Below are 19925 nucleotides of genomic sequence, written 5' to 3' on the forward strand. Positions count from 1 at the left end.
TTAGTGATTAATATTTTTTTTAAACACAAATATATTATACTGTTTTGTATATAATTAAAAATATTAAATTGTAACGCTAATATAATAGGTAGGTAACTATAGATGACAATACGGCAAATAAACATTTGAAATTAAAGAGGAACCATCATAATAATTCAAAATTATTTAGAGCAATTATTGCATCCGTGTTTTCAAAAATATTTTTACATAGTGATGAGAAAGTTATTATTTTTTATTATTAATTCAAAACAATTAACACTTAATTGCTTGTATTATGTTATGTAAATCAATAAAAATTTTAAATAAAATCTGTTTTCAGTGGCAGTTTTTATGGTGTAGGTATACCAAAACGCATGTGAAAACAGATTTTACGAGAAATGCAGTCAGACTATAGTGTGGGGAAAAATATCTATATGATGATATAAAAAGTCAAATTCTATTTTTCTTTATCTACAGAGTACGTTTTACATCATACAATAAAACGGTATCGACTTTGAAAAGAAAACATTACCCATATGGTCTATTCATTGAAGAAAAAAAAATCTTTAAAAAAGTTACTAGTTATCAGTTAATTACACAGTTTGGATAAACGTCAATCGTGATAACGCGAAATCGGTCGCGGTCACCGTTTTCAATCCATTACCATTACAACAATTATAACAACATTACAATTACAATCGTTGCGATACATAATTGATCGCATTAATTATTAGCATAACAGTTGTTGTATATAATAATATAGGTACTACATTCCAAACATCGGTGCAGCAGCGACTACCGCCGCGTCTAGTCCCGATCCGATTGCTTTTTATAAATTCAAACCGTCCCACAAAATGATAATATATATAATATAAAATATATATAACAATAGTAATAATAATTACGGCATATCGGAAAGCGCATAACATATATACCTGTAGTGTGCAAAACTACTATATTTTGTCTATACCAGTCATATATATCGGCGCATTTGAATTGGCTCCCCTAACCAGGTAGTCAATATTTTACTCTTAATAAGTACCTTTGAATTGGCTCCCGAAAATCTACCATTGAATTGGCTCCCTAGTATATTTTTTCGAAAATATATTGGTTACCAAAATGTTGTTAATATTTTAAAGTTAGGCAGACATTATGCCCTAGTGTACCTTACTAGAGTAGTTAACGTCAGTATGATTCTTAATTTTAACACATTATTATGGTATCACATTCGTATATTTTACATCGTTAAATTGAGTGTTATATATAACAATTTAAATATTAATTGAAATTGAAAAATATTCAATTATTATATGCATTAAAGACAATATTATACATTAGCGCGTCATTATAAAATAATATATCATGTATATTATAAGAATAATACATTGTATTGCCTATTGTGGTTATCAAATATTAACAACCAAATAAATTAATGTATAGGAGTCACTGATAATCGATTACTGTCGTAGATTGCGACGATTGAGGCGATAAGACTAAATTCAATAATTATGTATAGGTATAAATATAATAATATAAGTATATCCTGCGCTATACTATATTTGAGTGCAAATTGTCAGGCTATAGTAGGCTGACGTCGTATATAGGTATATATAGTATGGTTTGTGAAAATAATAAAATAAAAACGTTTCTCGTCCGATATCCGAACTGCCCATACAATAATATTATGCTGCTGCACCTTATCGTTAATGTTATAGTTTTTTATGCGCAATTAAAATATCGTTACGATCGGTTTTGCGGATGTTTAAGGCGTTATAATATCAACCCATCGCGTTTTATTTTATTACAATAATATGTATAATATAATAATATTATTTATCAGCCAGCGTTCACCGTTACATCGTTTCCGAATGAAATATGATTCGCTGTCGGCGTCCAGACCGGTACCTCAACATGCCGCCACCGCTCCTCTAAGCATACACACACACGAGCACTATATATATATATATATAGGTTGGTTACAATATATATGTGTATAATATACACGGCCGGTGTAATAAAAAATTAGAATATTTCAATTTGAACTCGTGCGAAATAATCATCCGTCTAAAACCCACCGAGTTCTAGATGACTACCAGCTGTAATAATATCGGTAGGTATTTTATATGTAGCTGCGCAGGTAATAATATTATTAATACGTTCATCATATATGCATATATACGTAGGTATATTCATATATGCGCTGCGAAACTATAGTGTAGGGCGGCGCACATAGAATAAAATTCATATTAAAAAATGGTTCTAAAAATACGCCACGTGACAAAATTAAATAATAATAATAATATGCGAGGATAGAACGTCGAGAAAAGTGCGTCAAAGCGTGCGTTCTATATCATATGATTTTAGTCAACAAAATAACACCGCAATAATGCGTGTAAAATCATCTGTTATATTGATGTATTATTTATAAAAAAAAAACAAATTTCTTGCAAATGTAGGTATAAGTTACAAAAAAATGGTTTACATGCAGTCTGCAAACTAAATACCTAACAATATACATTTATAGGCAAATCCTATCAAATAATAATCGTTCTACTTAAGAACCTATTATTGACTATCAAAGAACTAATAACTAGGTACTTATAAAACACATAGTGCTAATATTGTTTTGAAAATATATAATATGATTGTTGATTGATGAATGCGGTCGATGATGATTTGTCAATTGATTTTAAAATATAAAATTTTCATATTGGCCGTCTGCCACACTTTAAACTATTTTATGTTGATATCATATTTTTATGTGGTGAGAGGAGGGGGGTAAATCCGGAATCTGATGCAAGAAATTGTTATTATAGTGTTCGGACAATACTGTTTGGGTAGTAAGAGGTACGTATACGCATACGTTCCTCAAAATCACAGATATAGATAATAATCTAGATTGCTAACTGTGATAATATGATGAAGTCAGAAATTTATCAGACCGACATCTTTAAAACGGACACCAACAATATTATTATATTATATTGTAAAATACTAATTTTTTCCGTGGATTTAATTTTCAATAGGTATTTTGAAAATTCATCATAATGCTAGTTTCATGCTGTGCTTTTGGGTGTTCTAATAGAGGTGAGTGAGATAATAAGATTCAATTTTGTTCATAAATATCTACTTAAATATATAGGACATGGATAACATATGTTATAATAAATAATAATTATGAATACCTAGGTACCTAAAATAATATGTAAACATATAATGATATGACATTGCAGTACTCTGTGTTATTAACGTTTATCTACACTTTTTTAAAAATGGCGGCTACCGGATTCAAATCTCTCCATTACCGATAAAAGCAGTTAGCAACCTAATAATACATTAATATCATCTATATCTTACATTATTAGAATATTATTAATGTGTTGAAAACAGTCAGTCGAAACAGAAGAAGGTCATAGGTATAAAATATATTATCTGTTTGAATGAATTATTAATGTGTACATATAATTCGGACGTATTTTTGAAAATCCGATGTCATAATAAATTCGATGATTAACGATCACGTTAAAAAAAAATCATAAATGTCAGTACCTACTAATATGGTTGTATGAATATATGAATTAAATACATAAATTTACGGATCAAACTATATTATGTATAGGCTACAAAAGTATCATAGTTTTCAAGATTTATCATCATAGTGTTCGGAATTCTTGCGCCCAACATCTATACCCATTGGCCTAGTGCGTTTACATCTTATTGATTCTTACACATGACGTGTAATGTTATTATTGTCAGTTTATTTCCGGACTATGTCCAGGTGAACTGTATAACATTATTAACGAATTAAAAACTGTTCCGTTGTGTGCTTGGGCGGTTTTATTTTTTCACCTTTCATATTGCAATAACGACTCCTGTTGACAATATCTCGAGCAAACGTCTCGATGTCGATTGAGCTGCACGCGTGCGGAAAGTTATACTTATTTTTTTTTTTTGCCACCTTCAAAATGTTTTGCGGATATCTTCTACCGACATTACAAGTTAGTTGATTTGTAATATGACATTATAATAATTTATATAACAGTTATGAGATAAATCGAGAAGCCAATTCCGCGTACGTTAACATAAAGATTCGCATAACAATGGCATGACGTAAAGCGTTGTGAATATTTTGGATAAATACATCACATTACATATACCTCGGGTGGTATTTAAATGATTTTCCGAAATCGTATTTTAAAAGCTCATCATATTAATCGGAAGAAAAGTGATCGACATCATATTATATAGTCGATCACGCATGAGACGCTGCTCTGTGCGATGTACGTCCGTGAACTTGGCTTCGTATAGTCGTCAACAGTTCGTTTTGGAAATCGTCCAACAATTTTATTGATAATTATTACTGCTTATAAATTTGCAGTGCCGAGTTCACGGACATCTTCGAATTCAACGGTGTATTTAATATTTATATTCGTGTATTATATATTTGTATAAATATTATACATAAATATATATATATTGGTCGCTCGACATTGCCGTAAAAAAAAAGCATACCTACATAGAGCATATTACGCGTAGTTAAAGATTAATTTTATAGGAACCACATTTTAAATTTTACGACTATACTTAGTAGGCATTAAATAATAATTTATTAACAACAGTATAATCAATATATATGCATAAATTTATTGGGTATTTAAAAAATAGTTCAACTAAAAACGAGGTTGACAAAACACAAAACGAAATTTTAAAATAAATGAATACAATTTCACTTAACACGTGCGTGAGCTTAACCATAGATTCGCTGTTTTGATTTTGCCATCGTTCTTATTATATAATATGATGCCTAAATACTGTTTATTGCAATTCGTCGGGCAACCGTATTCATAGACTTAGGCTTTTCGGATATTTGTCATTTCTGCGAGACTGGCGCTAAGGCTTTTCGACAGTTAGTCAACTGAAAAACGATAATCCCTAAAAACCTAAAAACCTAAAACCTAAAAAAATGTCATTCCCTGGAGTACTGCATATATATATATATGATATATCTTAATTATTATAATTATAGAACTGTGCGTTTGAAGCAATGCGATAGTTTTAGTCTATATTGTAAAACGTAGCGAAGTTCTTATCAGAAAGTTTAAATCATGTGACAAACTAACAACAAATTCCATTTTTACAATCTTATTTTTTTTACCTAGGTATCTTGTCGGTTTGTTTGATTATTATTTTTGGATTTTTATTGCATTCACATAAACAGCATTGTTAAAGATTTCAATGGGATTTAAATGGTCAGTGTATAGGTATTCGATTCACTGCAGTCATCGTCAGTGACGTACGTAGATAACATTTTTGGGGGAGGTTTTGAAAATAAGTCATTGAAAAGTGGAACTTTTTTTAATTAACATACGATTTTTTTATGAACATTAGCTATAATATTTTTTTTTTATACAGACATTGATATAACAAAAAAAAAATTATAATGCTTAAACTAATTTTCGTGCATTTTTTCCAATATGTTTAGAATATCTTCACGATTAACTTTTATATCGTATTAATTATTTTGATTTGTTAACATTACATTTTTATTTTGCTTTAGTTGGTTCTTCACAAACACAACGTAATACCTGTCTATTAAATTATAATATGGCATTTAACATTAAAATATAATAAGTAAACAAGTAACAACCATACAAAAACCAAATATTTCGGGGGGGGGGGGGGGGGGGGGTGTTCGAACGCCTAAAACACCCACCTGTGAACCTGTCTGGTCATCATCGTACAACTAATAGTATTCACCCACGTTTCCTAAAAATCATCTGAACAGGCCTGCGTAGAGCCTGGAAATTCAATGTTCAGAGAATTTTAAGCTTTTGATGGGGAGGAAATAATATTATGTGTTTAAAAATTTTGTTTTTTAAATTTTTATTAATCGCACATTATTCCGTTTAATGTCGAGCCCACTGAATGCACTTTTGATTGAAGCTAGAGCTTCATATTTGCTTTGAAACGCGTTTGTTCCTTTTCTCGGTGTTTTCAACTGCGGCAGCGTTCATCTCGAGATGTAATACGAAAATTATAATATATGGGAAATCGAATGATAGAAGTATTTAGTTATTATAATATTATGTATTTCGCAGTAAAAACCGTATGTAATAGTAGCAGCAGACGATGAGTTATGCACAACCGAATTCAAATTTTGGAAACCAGTAGCGATGATAAGAATAAGCCACGATTTAACCGCATCTCCCCCTCCCCTCTAATAAAACCCCCCAAGGACCCCGAAAACGTTATCGATATTATATCAGTTATCAAGGGAAATATCAAATAAAATGTAACATAAAATAATGTAGGTATACATGCCATATTTTATATAGGAACTATACTGACGATGGATAGAATTCAATAAAAATGCTATACCTAATAACGCTCTTCCGCAGATTTTCGTTGGCTGTAACGTTTTACAACGCTTAATATTATATTATTCACACAACACGTATGGGGGTATGTATAGATCGTTTAAATCAAATAAAAACAAAATAATAGAAGATAATATTATTATGATGCTCTACCGAGCATACCGGAACCGCCATTGACGCACACGCGCGAGACCCGACGACGCGTAAAAAATATAATCGTCGACGGATAGGATTCGAATTTCGTAACCGATACGGGAACAAAACACGAGAACTCAAGAACTGGTAATATTATTCGTTGCGATATAATATAATATATTAGGCATATAATATTATATTATGTAAACGCGACGAGTGTATTAAATTTGTGTGAATATATATATATATATGTATATACTTACTGCAGGCTGTGCACATATATATATATATATATATATATGTATATATACCTGACCGACGGCTCTATAATAATATATGTCGCAGGTACGGCTGATTTATATATATATATATATATGTACAGAAATGTTGTACCTATATACGGATCGTCGCTCGCATCGGTATTTGAATTTTGAAATATGACCTTTGCAGCTGTGTAGAGGTGTATAGACGAGTATTATAGGTATTATTTGGTACACTATACGTCGTAGGTCGTATTTAATAGTTACTATCCATTCGGTCGAATATCGGTTTGCCCGCGGAATTCCGGCATTGACTCGATTTCATATTTTATTTGATTTCAATGTTACGATATCATTTGCGCCTGGGTAGGCGGTCGCTATAGGTACGCGGCTGCAGGAGAAAATATAATATAACCAGTATACGTTACCATCATATTATTATATATGTATTAGAATATGGGTATTATAGATAACATTATACTTATTGATTATTTATGTTATTATTTACTTGAGTATTCGTTCTGGTCTTGTTTTACACCGCTCCTGTTAAATATCATGTTTATTCTAAATAAAGCGCAAAAGCGTGTTTAAGATTACCATAGAATTTATTATATACTTATAGACGGAACACCCATATACTACTTCCCTGTGTAATGATGCGGTCAAGAGAAAACGTGTAGCGATGATGTCCTTTTTTTGGAAAAAAATAATTTTTTTTAAACTTCTACACAATAATTATTGTGATAATATAAGCGCTCAGAAAACAGCTATTGCGGAGTGCGGACAGCGACTGCCTAGCGCCTACTACATACCGATTAGTGAATAGCGATTACTGAATGGTATGGAAATGAGGTAACAAAATGTCTTAAACACAAAAAGTAAATTCGTAAAAATAACAATAATAATAAAAATTTGAAATAATTCAATAAAAATAAAAAATGTATTGTTATGCTGATTAAGTACACCAGTATTACAAATAAATAAATAGTTGATGATTATTTTTCGTTGCGAAAAAGAATTAATTTTGTTAATTTTTTCATGATTAGATTCTTATAAGTTACATGGTGTAATCTGACATCTAAATATATATAAATAATAATAACTTCTATCAATTTCTCAACACTGCACCGGTTCCCCTTCAAATCGAAAAAATCTTTCGCCTTTTTAAATCTATCAATTTCTATATGGTTAATAAAGAGATTTTTCCTTATACAATGATCATCCTTAAAAATTCTTTTAGTACTACTGCATACATGTATTTTTATTTTAGCATATAAATCATTTTTAATATTATAAATATGTTCACAACTTCTGAAAACCCATTCAGCTATTGAATAAATGTCAACTACGTCACTGATGGTTTTATTGATACATCATGACTGTCTTTCAAATTAATTAATATATCATCAGATACCGTTTTATATAAAGACGTCTTACGAATAGTACAGTTTATTTGTTTTAAAGCTTTTTTAACGAAAAAATTCTCCTATATATTATACTCACTAATATTTTCAACCAAATGTGATAACCGATTTGGTGTTTGAAAATATGAGTGGCCATGTTCTACAACAATATAGCATCATCTACCTCGTTAATTTTCCTTGTTTGGTGTAATGTAATCGAATCAGGTCCAATACATTAATTATAGATAAGTTGGTAGGATCTACCGTTGCCAGGCAATTTCCACACTGTGATCCTGTTGCTTGGTTATGTACCGCATTTAAGCTGTAGAAAACTGTCTGCATTGCAGACACCCCGAAATGCTAGCACCCCGAATCCCGTGATTATAACTTATAGTACTATTACCATCACATTTTCAAAATAATTACATTTATTAAAAATTCAAAAACAGTTTTATATTTATTTAATTAGGTATTTATAATATAATATGTCGAGTTTACGTCTGGATATATTAAACTGCAATGACGTATAAAACATATTATATAATATCATAATAATTGTGAAATCTAGGACACGTACCACGATGGGTCAGGAAAGACTATCTGACTTATCGATAATTCATATTGGGAGCTATCTAGTCATTGATAAAGACATAATTTTAAATAAGTTTGCTGCAAATAAGCGCACATTGCCTTTACATTTTTAATAAATAAATAATAATAATAAAATGTTTAGTTGTGTTTGTTTGATTTTTATTTATATAATATATAGCATAGTACTATTGGGGTGTGTGAGGGGCTTCGCCCCTCACGAGTTTGGTCTGTTTCCTCAAAAATTTTTGGTGCTTAAGCCCCCCTAATGTTTTTTGGTGATTTGCGCCTATGGTCTGCAAGTTCGATTATTATTATGACCCTCTCTCTCGTGATAACTACAGCAATCGTACGATACTTGTGCAATATTATTGATATGGATTTTTATCGTGCGTTGCTAGTGCGCATGTGCGGTGTGCTTCGGTGCTTTGTGGCACGCAGCGTATCGTCAACATAGTTAACTATATGACACATGTTCCGTCTATGAGTATGAGGTCTATGAAGATTAGGTACTTACCTGCTATACGTGATCAACCGATATTGGTGTGATTCATTTTTAATGTGCGATTTACCGATATCATTTTAAAGCCGTGATCGACTTGGCTGACGACCTGTTGTCGGCGCATATACGTATATGGATGGAGTGATGAGTTGTAGGAATATCTAACGATTAAAAATCAACAATGTTAAAAAATAAAAATGTATATAATATATTATATTATAAATGTATTATGCAAGAGATATTACATTTATTAAGCATATAGATTTTACACGTGAATAATAAATATTATTAAAAAAAAAATTTTTTTCCATCAAAACACAGATTCTTCATACGAGTAATACTAAAAACTTAAATCAATAATATAAATATATATATATATCATGTTACAGCGATCTATTATTATAATATATAGGTAATATATTTAATAATGATATGTACAACAAATAAAATATACACTGTATATAAACATAGTAAAAAAATTATAAATGATGATAATAATAAAGTGACTAGAATTAAAAATACTACGCCATACACAATATAATAATAATAATATTTAATATTATACACAAGAGCGCGACTCCGCAGAAATACGCGCATTTAGATCATCATCGCTGTGACACTTAGATGTAAAAAAAAATTATATTGATATTCACCAATATCGTATTTAATACTATTATACAATATATGAATCGATCGTGATCAAAAAACTCACCGCGACTTTAGGTATAATATTATACCGTGGTTGCGACAAGAGCAAAATAAAACCAAGAAATATTAAACGCGAATACTTATACATTATATTATGTTATACGAACCAATGATGAGATAATAATTATAATAATTAAAATAATAATTAATAATATAATAATGATGATATAGGTAATTATAATAATATAGTAAATAGTAATAATCTTATTATTATTCTTATTTTAATAATAATATATTATAAGACGCTCGCTCAGGTAGCTCGCCGTGTTATAATACATTCACATGATATTGTAAAATATTTATATAAAATATATACACAGTACACACACAGACACGGGCGGGTGTATTAATTAACGATGATGAGTGCGATACGAAAAAATAAAAAAATACGCGACGACACATTAATTACGTCCGTATAGTTTTACGACATTGTTACTCCGAAAACTCATAAAATTGTTTTTTCCTCCTTATTATAATATGATAATAATATTATTATGTTCGACCTGGTCGTAAAATCACGAAAATCGATAAAAGCCTAAGTGCTCCCTCTCGCGTATTGTACATTTTGTTTAATTTGCCAGTCGCCGGGCGCACGCGTAATAATTTACGATGATAATATTATTACTATTATATTATTAGGTGCCTAATAATAATAATATGATAATCGTCGACGTCGCCAACGAGTTGTGTTACACCGGATGAGAAACGGAAACAAGACGTGTTCGGCAAGTGTGTGACGACCACGAGTGAGGCGAGTCGTATATAATAATAATATGTTCTTGTACATTTCGTATCAGTATTTTTTTTCCTTTAATTAATGATCGAAAATACACAAACGCGTGTGTCTTGAGGGTGAGCGCGGCGGACCGCGGTAGCCGTCTGGAGACGCGCCGCCACCCACGTCACGCCATCACCCACCCACCCCATCTACCCATCAGCAGCAGCCGTTCACACGCCACCCCTGCTGCTGCTGCAGTCGTCTGCGGATCCGATCGACGAACAGTCCTCCGAATCGCCTCCGTAAGACCGCTCCTCATCCGGCGGCGAAACCCCCGCGGCGACTGATGCGGCGTCGGTGGACGGCAGACGCGACACCGGAGAGCACTCGGGACACGCGCCGCCGCGACCCTTGTCCGTTTCCGGGGCCATGTACACCTTACCGCACTTGTTGCACTCCTCTTGGGTTTCACCTGCGGAAAACGAGACGGAAAAAATTAAAAACATATTAAAATATATAGTATAATACGGCCCGACGACTAGATCGAGTCGGGATAACGTCATTTTATTATAAATTTATATAGGTATATATAAGTATATTGTCGTTATTAATAGTACCTATATTGTTAAAGTGTGAGCGTATATTATTATCGTGTAGTATTATGTATAAGTACAGGTTTATAACAATAATAATAATAATAAAAAACAGCGACTTGATGTTCAGTGGCAAGAAAAAACTTGAGCAAATTTCGAAATGCATGCGCACAGCATATATATATATGTTTGGTTATTGTTTGATATGTATATATTATAGTTGTTAAATTGCAAAAAAATCGTCAACCTTGACATGAACTAATTTCCAAAGCAATAACCAGTGATTTTATTCGTCATATTTCGTAAGGAATATGCATTGCACTCTTCAAATATCGAGTTCTGATCACATTAACGCGATATGATCTGCAAGGTACAGTCTGAAATTATTCGAATATCACAGTCTGCAGCATAATAATATAGGTTCATAAATACAATGTTTTCTGACCGATTTCATTCGTTCGATTTGTGCGATTATATATAATACACACACATTATACATATTGTGCTGATATATATCGAGGATTTTCGGATAACATTTTTCTATATTTTATACAATCCCACCAAACGACAGAATCTAATGGATTTAATATATATATTTATAAAGGGCAGTGTTTGCCGAGATCCTCGGCTATTATGTATTATATATATATATCATTATACGTAGATAGCATTATATTAAGGGTTTAAGTGTTTTTATAGGTCGCCAATTATTATCCGTTCGTTATCCTATATATACCTAAAGGGGGTAATTCGGTGGGCGTAAGTGCGTGTATAATAGGACGACCAAATGTACGCCAATGTCTATTAATTTGGGTAGTATTATTACTATTATTTTAGATGTAATAAAATACAGGCGCCACAGATAAATGCGAGGACAATTTTCGCGGCGAGCACACGGGACTGGTTCACTGAAAAGGTGTACATATATATACATACCTACACACGGTTTTCGCCAATAACGGTGTATAAATAAGAGGCTTGAAACACCCCATTTTTGGGCAATGTAAACGCGAGCGGTAGGTACATCGTTTCGGCGGAGAGTTGGCCGAGATGAGGTTGAAAACGTATAGAATGCCTATATTATACTATCGGTGTTTCACGATAGGCCTTAGACTTAGCCGACGCAGCACGTAAACACGCGTAACGTGTGTTTACGCGTAAGGGAAAACGACGCCCACATATACCGTGTATAATATAATGATAATAATAATAACATATTATATCGTTCGCGTGAAAGTGTGTATAGAGAGGTATACGAACGGCGGCATCGTGGCGGTGGGAAAAAAATGGAAAAAAAATTCGTTTTAAGAAAAATATTAAACGTCGTAATGGATTTGAGTTTCGTGTCCGCAGTGATGGTGACGTGCACTGCAGTGCGGTGGCTGTCAAAAAATAAAAAATAAATCCTAAAAAATATCAAATAACGCATATACTATGAGCAAAAGCTATAATGACTAACAATATCGATCACGACGCGCATCTTCTGCAGCCTATTATGACCTATGGGTTAAATAAAATATATCTATTATAAACGAATTTTGTGTCCGGCCGTTCTGTAATAACATTTCGCTCTCAGTTTTCTTATATCCGTTCATAGTCCATCATAAAATAAAGGCCTTGCGTGTGATATATTTCACACATAAATAATGTATGTAATAAAAACATTTAGCCCGTCCATTATTGATCCGACAAAAAAAAAGTCATCGTCCAGCGACAGCCGTGAAAATCGCAAGTATATGTACGACGAATATTGATATAGTATTGTAATTAAATCTTAAATCATATGAATTTGCGAGTAAATCGAATCATAATTAACCTGTGCAGCAATATCATAATAATATACGACTTCGCAACTGCAGATTAAAAGTATATATAATATAACAGTAATAGTGTGCCGATATCTGTTATTATACAGTATATTGATTTAATATTGTGTGTTATTTAAAAAAAATAAATCATCGTTTGATGTATTGGCGGTGTCGGATGATACGCGCACTACATATAAGTAATAATAATTTTCCTAATACGGCGGATAATACGCCTAGGTACATAATGCGTATAGAAAATTATCGTTTGCCGCGAGTTGTCTGTTAATCTACATAATATTATAATGCATATCGTATAATAAATTGATATGCTGTGCGTATGTGTGTATATAGACGACCCGGACCTGTGTTAGAGGTATGTATAAAAATAATAATATATATTTCCACGTCCGTCGTCATTATCCGTCGGCTTCTCTAATACGTATTCCGTTTTCATAACATATATTCGCGCGCTCGGATTTCTCGCCTGCTCATTCGACACGCTGTCCGCGTCCCGCACCCGTCCGATCGTTATACGGATGATGAGTGGGTATAATGATAATACTATCATCGCCGTCGTCGCACATCCGATTGCCCGCTCCCGTCACTCCTATCGTCTTGCCCACGACGATCTCGATCGAAAATCAAAAAAAAAAATTATGAAGCGAAATTAATATATTACATACACGAAGCGGTGACGACGACGACGCTGTATCATATAGCTCTCTCAATTCACCGCGCCAAGCAACTTTATTCGCAGTCTCGGCCAAAACTCGATCTCCCCAGTACGTAATCCCATACAGGTGTATGATAATAATTATACAGCATTATATTATTATTATGCAGCCGATAAAAAGTGCCTATACTTGCATGTATACATATAATGAATAATATATAGACTGCACGAGAAAAATAATAATATTAACACTGTATTACACGGAAGTTTTTAACTTTCCTAAATATACGCGCTCGTCTATTAGTTATTAGTTACTCGTATTACTTTTGGCGACTCCGACGTCTTTGTATATAAATATATCGTATATACAATAATGATAATATAATATACATCACCTATTATGGTACATATTTATCAACCGAAAGGATAGGTGAAGTGTGTATTATAATATACTTGTGACGGATAATTACAGGTAGATTGAGCCAACGTAAAAACTGCACGCGGTCGCTATAATATAATCGGGTTTATGCTGAGCGGGGACTATATAATGTTATAATAATGTAAGGTATTTACATATTTAGGTACATATTTACAGGATGATTTATTTTTAATTTGAAGAGATAGGTTAATTTTCCCTGTAAATTTTCAATATTTTTTTCTAAAATTCAATCATTTTTTATCATCATTTAAGTGGATTTGAATTGAAATTATCTGCATACTAATAGTAATAATTAACATATTACCTTATGTCTATAAATTAAACGGATATTTACAATCTACATTCAGTCAATAAAAAAAGTAAAGTACATAAAATAAGATACCAGGACTGAGTGGATTGGGTGAAGATGATGGTGGTAGTAAACGTTCACTCACTATACTTATACTTAAAATAATTAATATTACAAACACCGGATTGTGACCGAACCATATTATACCAAGATAATCAAGTGTAATAAAAGACGCTTTAAAAATATATGAGGGATTAGCGCAGCATTAAAATATATATTATATTATTATGTAGCGATCGTCATGCGAATTTTCGCTTCATAACTGTTCTGCCTCATATTTATATGTACAGAAAATTAGCGTATATTATATTATAAAGACCAGTTAAGATTATAATATTCTTGTAGCACAACCGGCCATAATAACACAGTTAAAGATTACAGTTCAAGCGGAATTCATTACTCGAGAGTCTTGACTATCATCACAGAAATGAATTAATCAGAATGGACACTTATAAGTTATAAGGAATAATTATACGAGAACTGTATGATAACAGAAATGTGATGAACTATTTCGCCATTTTTTTTTTTTTTTTGAGGAAAATCGGTATGGCAATGTACATGTATATAACAATATTATCTTCCTTCGAGAAAATCGCAGCTATAATTATTATTGTTAACATTTACAGTGCCCAGAGCCTGTTATCCTTCTGCAGCTACATAGTCTCGCGACGTTTTCTATAGTACCTACGTATTTATATCGCGTAAACACAGACGGCGCAACCCTTACAAAAAAATAAATATATATAGTAATATTATATTATAATAACACGTCGCGAGACTATTCATTACCTATATACGTAATTATTGCGAGGCGACGTATATATAACTATAATAATTATAATATAATATTATTATAGGACTCAGCCATACTCCCGCACTCGACTATAACACGTCTATGGCTTATATAGGTATATGTTACACGTGTGTGTGTGTGGTTAGTGGGTTGCGGAAATTACACGTTATATTGCGATCGCGGCATTAGACGGCGTCAACGTGATCCACCTGTATTTATATTATATTATATTATTATATATATATATATATCGTTGTCAGCCCTAATGAATCGGTCGGTAATCTCTGCTGTAAAGATGGGTGCACGCGCTTATATATGGCCAAGTATATCATGGGTACCACTACGTTACGTAAGATGGGTATATACGCACGCGTAGGTACATGCTGCAGTCTATATGATATAATTAATATAACGATGAGATAATAATAACGATTGTGCCGAGATATATTGCGAGAAAAAGGTAGAAAAACAGAGAAAAAATATAGAGAACGAGGACAATCCCTACCACGTGGCGTACCGCGGACTCTGTCGAAACTCTAATACTAATTGCTATCATTCCGTGTACACGAGTAATAAATAATATTTAAAGATTATATATATATTATGGGTAACACAGATTCGCGGCTACGACAGTCGTAATCGGCGAGCTCACGTTATGATGAAGATGATGTGGTTATTATAGGTATTACGGATAATATTAAATACTATACTCACTCTCGTGGGTCTTCATGTGTGCTCTCAGGTTGCAGGCGAGGGCGAATTTCTTTTGGCACAGTTCGCAAGCGTGCGGTTTGTCTCCTGAAACAAACAAAAAACACAACCGTTAAATATACGTCTCGCACATACCTATTATTTTCGATCTATAATATCATATATTTACGCTTTCGAATATAATATGTATCTATATATACCTACTACGAGTACGTGTCTATTATAGCTATCTACTTTACGAACAACCTGCAGACTGCAGTTATCGTCGTGTCAATAAAAATAATTGATAATATTAAGCGATGAGTATTTTACGATATTTATGTTTACGCGTATATAATATGCATGTTATACAGCAAGACGAAACCTTAATCCGGATTAAAATATATTATATTACAATATTATACAGTCGTCGATTCGTGTTATCCGGATGGGAATAAATATCACGATTCCGCGTCAAGAGAAAACCTGCAGCGGCGGACCATAATAATAAACACGTGAAATGGGTTTCACTCTCTCTCTCTCTCTCTCTTTCACACACACACACACTTCGTATATACGTAGTATACGACGTAAATATATTATAATATGTATATAAAAATAAATGTACGTTTAGATGAGGCTTATATATAGACATATTATAGAAACTACTGAACCAAAATATTTAACCATCGTATTCCTTGTAGTATGTTTATATTTTAATTTTTCATCCCATATAGATTTCTATATAGGTAGCTCAGTAACTCACACACGAATTTCGTTACTGATCTCGAAATTCGAATGTTTTTTTTATTTATATAATAAAGAGTTGCTGTGTTTTTACTGTTGGTATGTTTGTAGCTTATAGACTAAAAAGCTGCACTCGTCCGATTTTGGCGAACATTTTAGAAATTTTTCTCAGAGGCATTAATATGAGAGTTTAGAGTATAGCTTGAATCGCTTTTGAAAACACACTAAATGCTAAATCTAATGCTAAACAGGAGGATTACACATCTATGTCGAATTAGTTCAAAAAGCATAATATAATGGTATGCAAACACTGGTTTTCTAGTGAAATTGTATTTGTTAATTCTTTCTCCAGCATAGTCGCGTTTACAGCAGCTATTAGTTATGTTGTTATGTATATAATATAATATTTCGTTGATGAGTGTCGTGCTAGTATATATTCTGATAGAAACAGAGAGAGCTAGAGAGAAAGAGAATTTGTCTTCGTGCCCGACCACGTGATTGTAGGACATGTGACTACTGTGACGTGCAGTGATGGCTCTGTGTCGTCTCGGCGAAATGGTATACATTATACAATAATATTATAACAATTAATAATAATAATAATATTATTATTATTTTCGATTGGGTCGATTCGCTCACCCCCATCCGTCGCCTCGGTCGTTTCGAGACGATTTTAATTAGACATCGCATTGTTCAATTCAAACGTCACGTTGTCGCGATTATAATAAGGCGAAGAAATTTCCACATCCCGCCCCTAGCTACTATATCGTCGTCGTTTTGAATGGCACTAGTCGGCAGTCGCAGCCTCCACCGCCGTCACTATACAAAGTACCAGTACACATAATACAATATATACGCGCATATACATATTGTCGGTATATATTTACGCATATAGCAGATATATAGAATGGGCACAATCGTCATCATTTCCTGCAACCACCAAGACCATCTGACTGGGCGTCTCCTCTAATTTGCGCGCGTTCAATTCGATATTGAATAAAATATGTCCGTCGTCGTCAACGCTTTTATTCTTTATGCGTAATGTGCAGGATAGCAAGCCCAGTCGATCGCTACAAATTTTCTAATAACGTTAATAGTACCTACTGATAACGTCTGGAGACTTTAATACATAATATCGATCGTAGTCATCCGCTCGTGCAGTCGGTCACATATGTTATTAGGTATAATATGTTGTTCGCCAATTCTCCGAACAGGCACGTACACCCCTCTGTGTTTTAAGTGTTCAAACACGCCCCGAAATATTTATTTTTTGTATGGTTATTTACTTATTCTATTTTTATGTTAATTGTCATATTACTCATATTATACTTCAATAGACAAGTGTAATATTAAATTGTGTTTGTAAAAAACCAGCTAAAGCAGAATTAAAATGTAATACTAACAAGTTAAAATAATTGATATAATATAGATATTAATTGTTAAGATATTCTAAACATAATGGCTATAAATTCATGAAAACTAGATTCAATATTGTAATTGTTTTTATTATATCAATGTTTATATTAAAAAAAAAGTATTATACTAAATTTTCTTAGAAAAAATCGTATGTTTAATAAAAAAATTTCTACTTATCAATATAACTGATTTTAAAGAACAACTCCAAAATTTTTTTCTACGTACGTCACTGTTGCGCGCGATTACATAACAGAATATCATAAATCATAATACAAAATGTGATATCTGGCTTCGTATTAACAAGCGGCAAAGATGATATAGAAATAGAAGTTTTCCCTCGTGCTAATTTATATATTATAAACTCGAAACGAAACTGATAATAATGAAATCTCTCGGTCTATGGATATATAGGTACACGTCATGAGCAAATTATCTGCAGTTTTATACATATCTAAAATATAATATGTGTGTGGGATGTTAGAGCTGAGTGATGCTTATAAATTATAATAGATGCGATAATAATAATATATAATTTATGTTTGTGGATATTAAGTTTGTAAGCATTCGATATCTGATCGGCTTCGTCTTCATCGTATAATATATTTAGTCTTCATAATATTATAGCATAGGCGTCTTTATAATATATATTATACGCGTTAATCCAACGCGTAAACATTATTATAAGGCTCATAACCGCATTACCATCATCTGCTTAGCTGCTGTATATATATGTATATATAGGTAGCAGATCGATCGTGTTTCTCTTATTCGCTTCGTCCGTCTCTATAACCCAAATCTACTTTCATATGTTCTATATTAATATTATTATTATTATTTATGTTTACCCGTCGATCTGCCGCCGTGCACATCAGACAGTCGTCGTCGTCGTATAATACACCGGACCAGTATATTATACATCTCTCCGCGGCCGCGGAAACCACCGCCGTAGCTTTCGTGTGAGATTTTATTTTTTAATATAAATATTACATTTTCCACGCGCAATACCATTACAATAATAATATACTAACATGTAATAACACAGGTGTGCAATATATGCATACGTTGCTGTCGTGTACCGGCCGATACTATAATAATACAACGTTTCATTACGTGTACACGGTTAGTTACTATATTATATACATAAGTACACGAGCGCAATAAACACACGCTAAAAACAAAGAAAAAAAAGAAGATAGATTATATTATATTATTATAATAAATATTATGCATAGGTGTTTGTGTGTGTGTGAGAGTGTAATAGCTGGTGTCTATATGTATAATATATAAAACAAAATAATATATAAGGTATGAAACGAGAACAGGTCGGATCGCTCGGGCCGGTGCATATACGAACGTATAATAGCTAAATTACGATGGTAATTATTATTCCAAGGGGAGAACGGGTTTGACCACCCTCCCATCCCAACCCCTCCTTCTCGCCCGTAGGTCCGACGACTTCGCCCAGCCCCTCGTGTTCCGCGGACGCCTTCGAATCATGCTCGCGCATAATTTGTATCAGCGGTAGCAGTCAGTCCGCTACCATATACCTGCTGCAGATATCGAACGAGGTATATACCGCGGTAGCTGCGCGTGGGATGTCTTCCGTTGAGGGGTGTGTGTATGTGTGTGTGTGCACGCGCGTACAGCAAGGCGTCGTAAACAAAACAATAAATCCAAACAAAGAGCGTTTCACAGCGTCTTAAAGGTTTTCCTCGCTTAACATCTTAATATACATCATGCAATATAA

At 32.8% G+C, this 19925-nt stretch overlaps 1 protein-coding gene across 2 annotated transcripts in view; it reads right to left on the bottom strand.

Annotated features, from left to right (window-relative positions):
* Window positions 1-9428: 9428 nt before the first annotated feature.
* LOC107165936 (uncharacterized) overlaps window positions 9429-19925 on the bottom strand; it is a 104317-nt gene continuing 93820 nt past the window's right edge. Inside the window, exons 7-8 of one of the 2 annotated variants that reach the window (XM_015514375.2) lie at window positions 16040-16123; window positions 9429-11142 (exon numbers count right to left, since the gene is read on the bottom strand). In XM_015514375.2, the coding sequence (XP_015369861.1) occupies window positions 10901-11142; window positions 16040-16123 (326 nt within the window). In that variant the 3' untranslated portion in view covers window positions 9429-10900. The remainder of the gene's footprint in view (window positions 11143-16039; window positions 16124-19925) is intronic. The other variant, XM_015514384.2, reaches the window with a different exon arrangement.

Source organism: Diuraphis noxia, unplaced genomic scaffold (genome assembly GCF_037042655.1).
Source record: "Diuraphis noxia isolate RWA-SAM2 unplaced genomic scaffold, SU_Dnox_SAM2 contig0004, whole genome shotgun sequence".
In the NCBI taxonomy this organism is placed as follows: Eukaryota; Metazoa; Arthropoda; class Insecta; order Hemiptera; family Aphididae; genus Diuraphis; species Diuraphis noxia.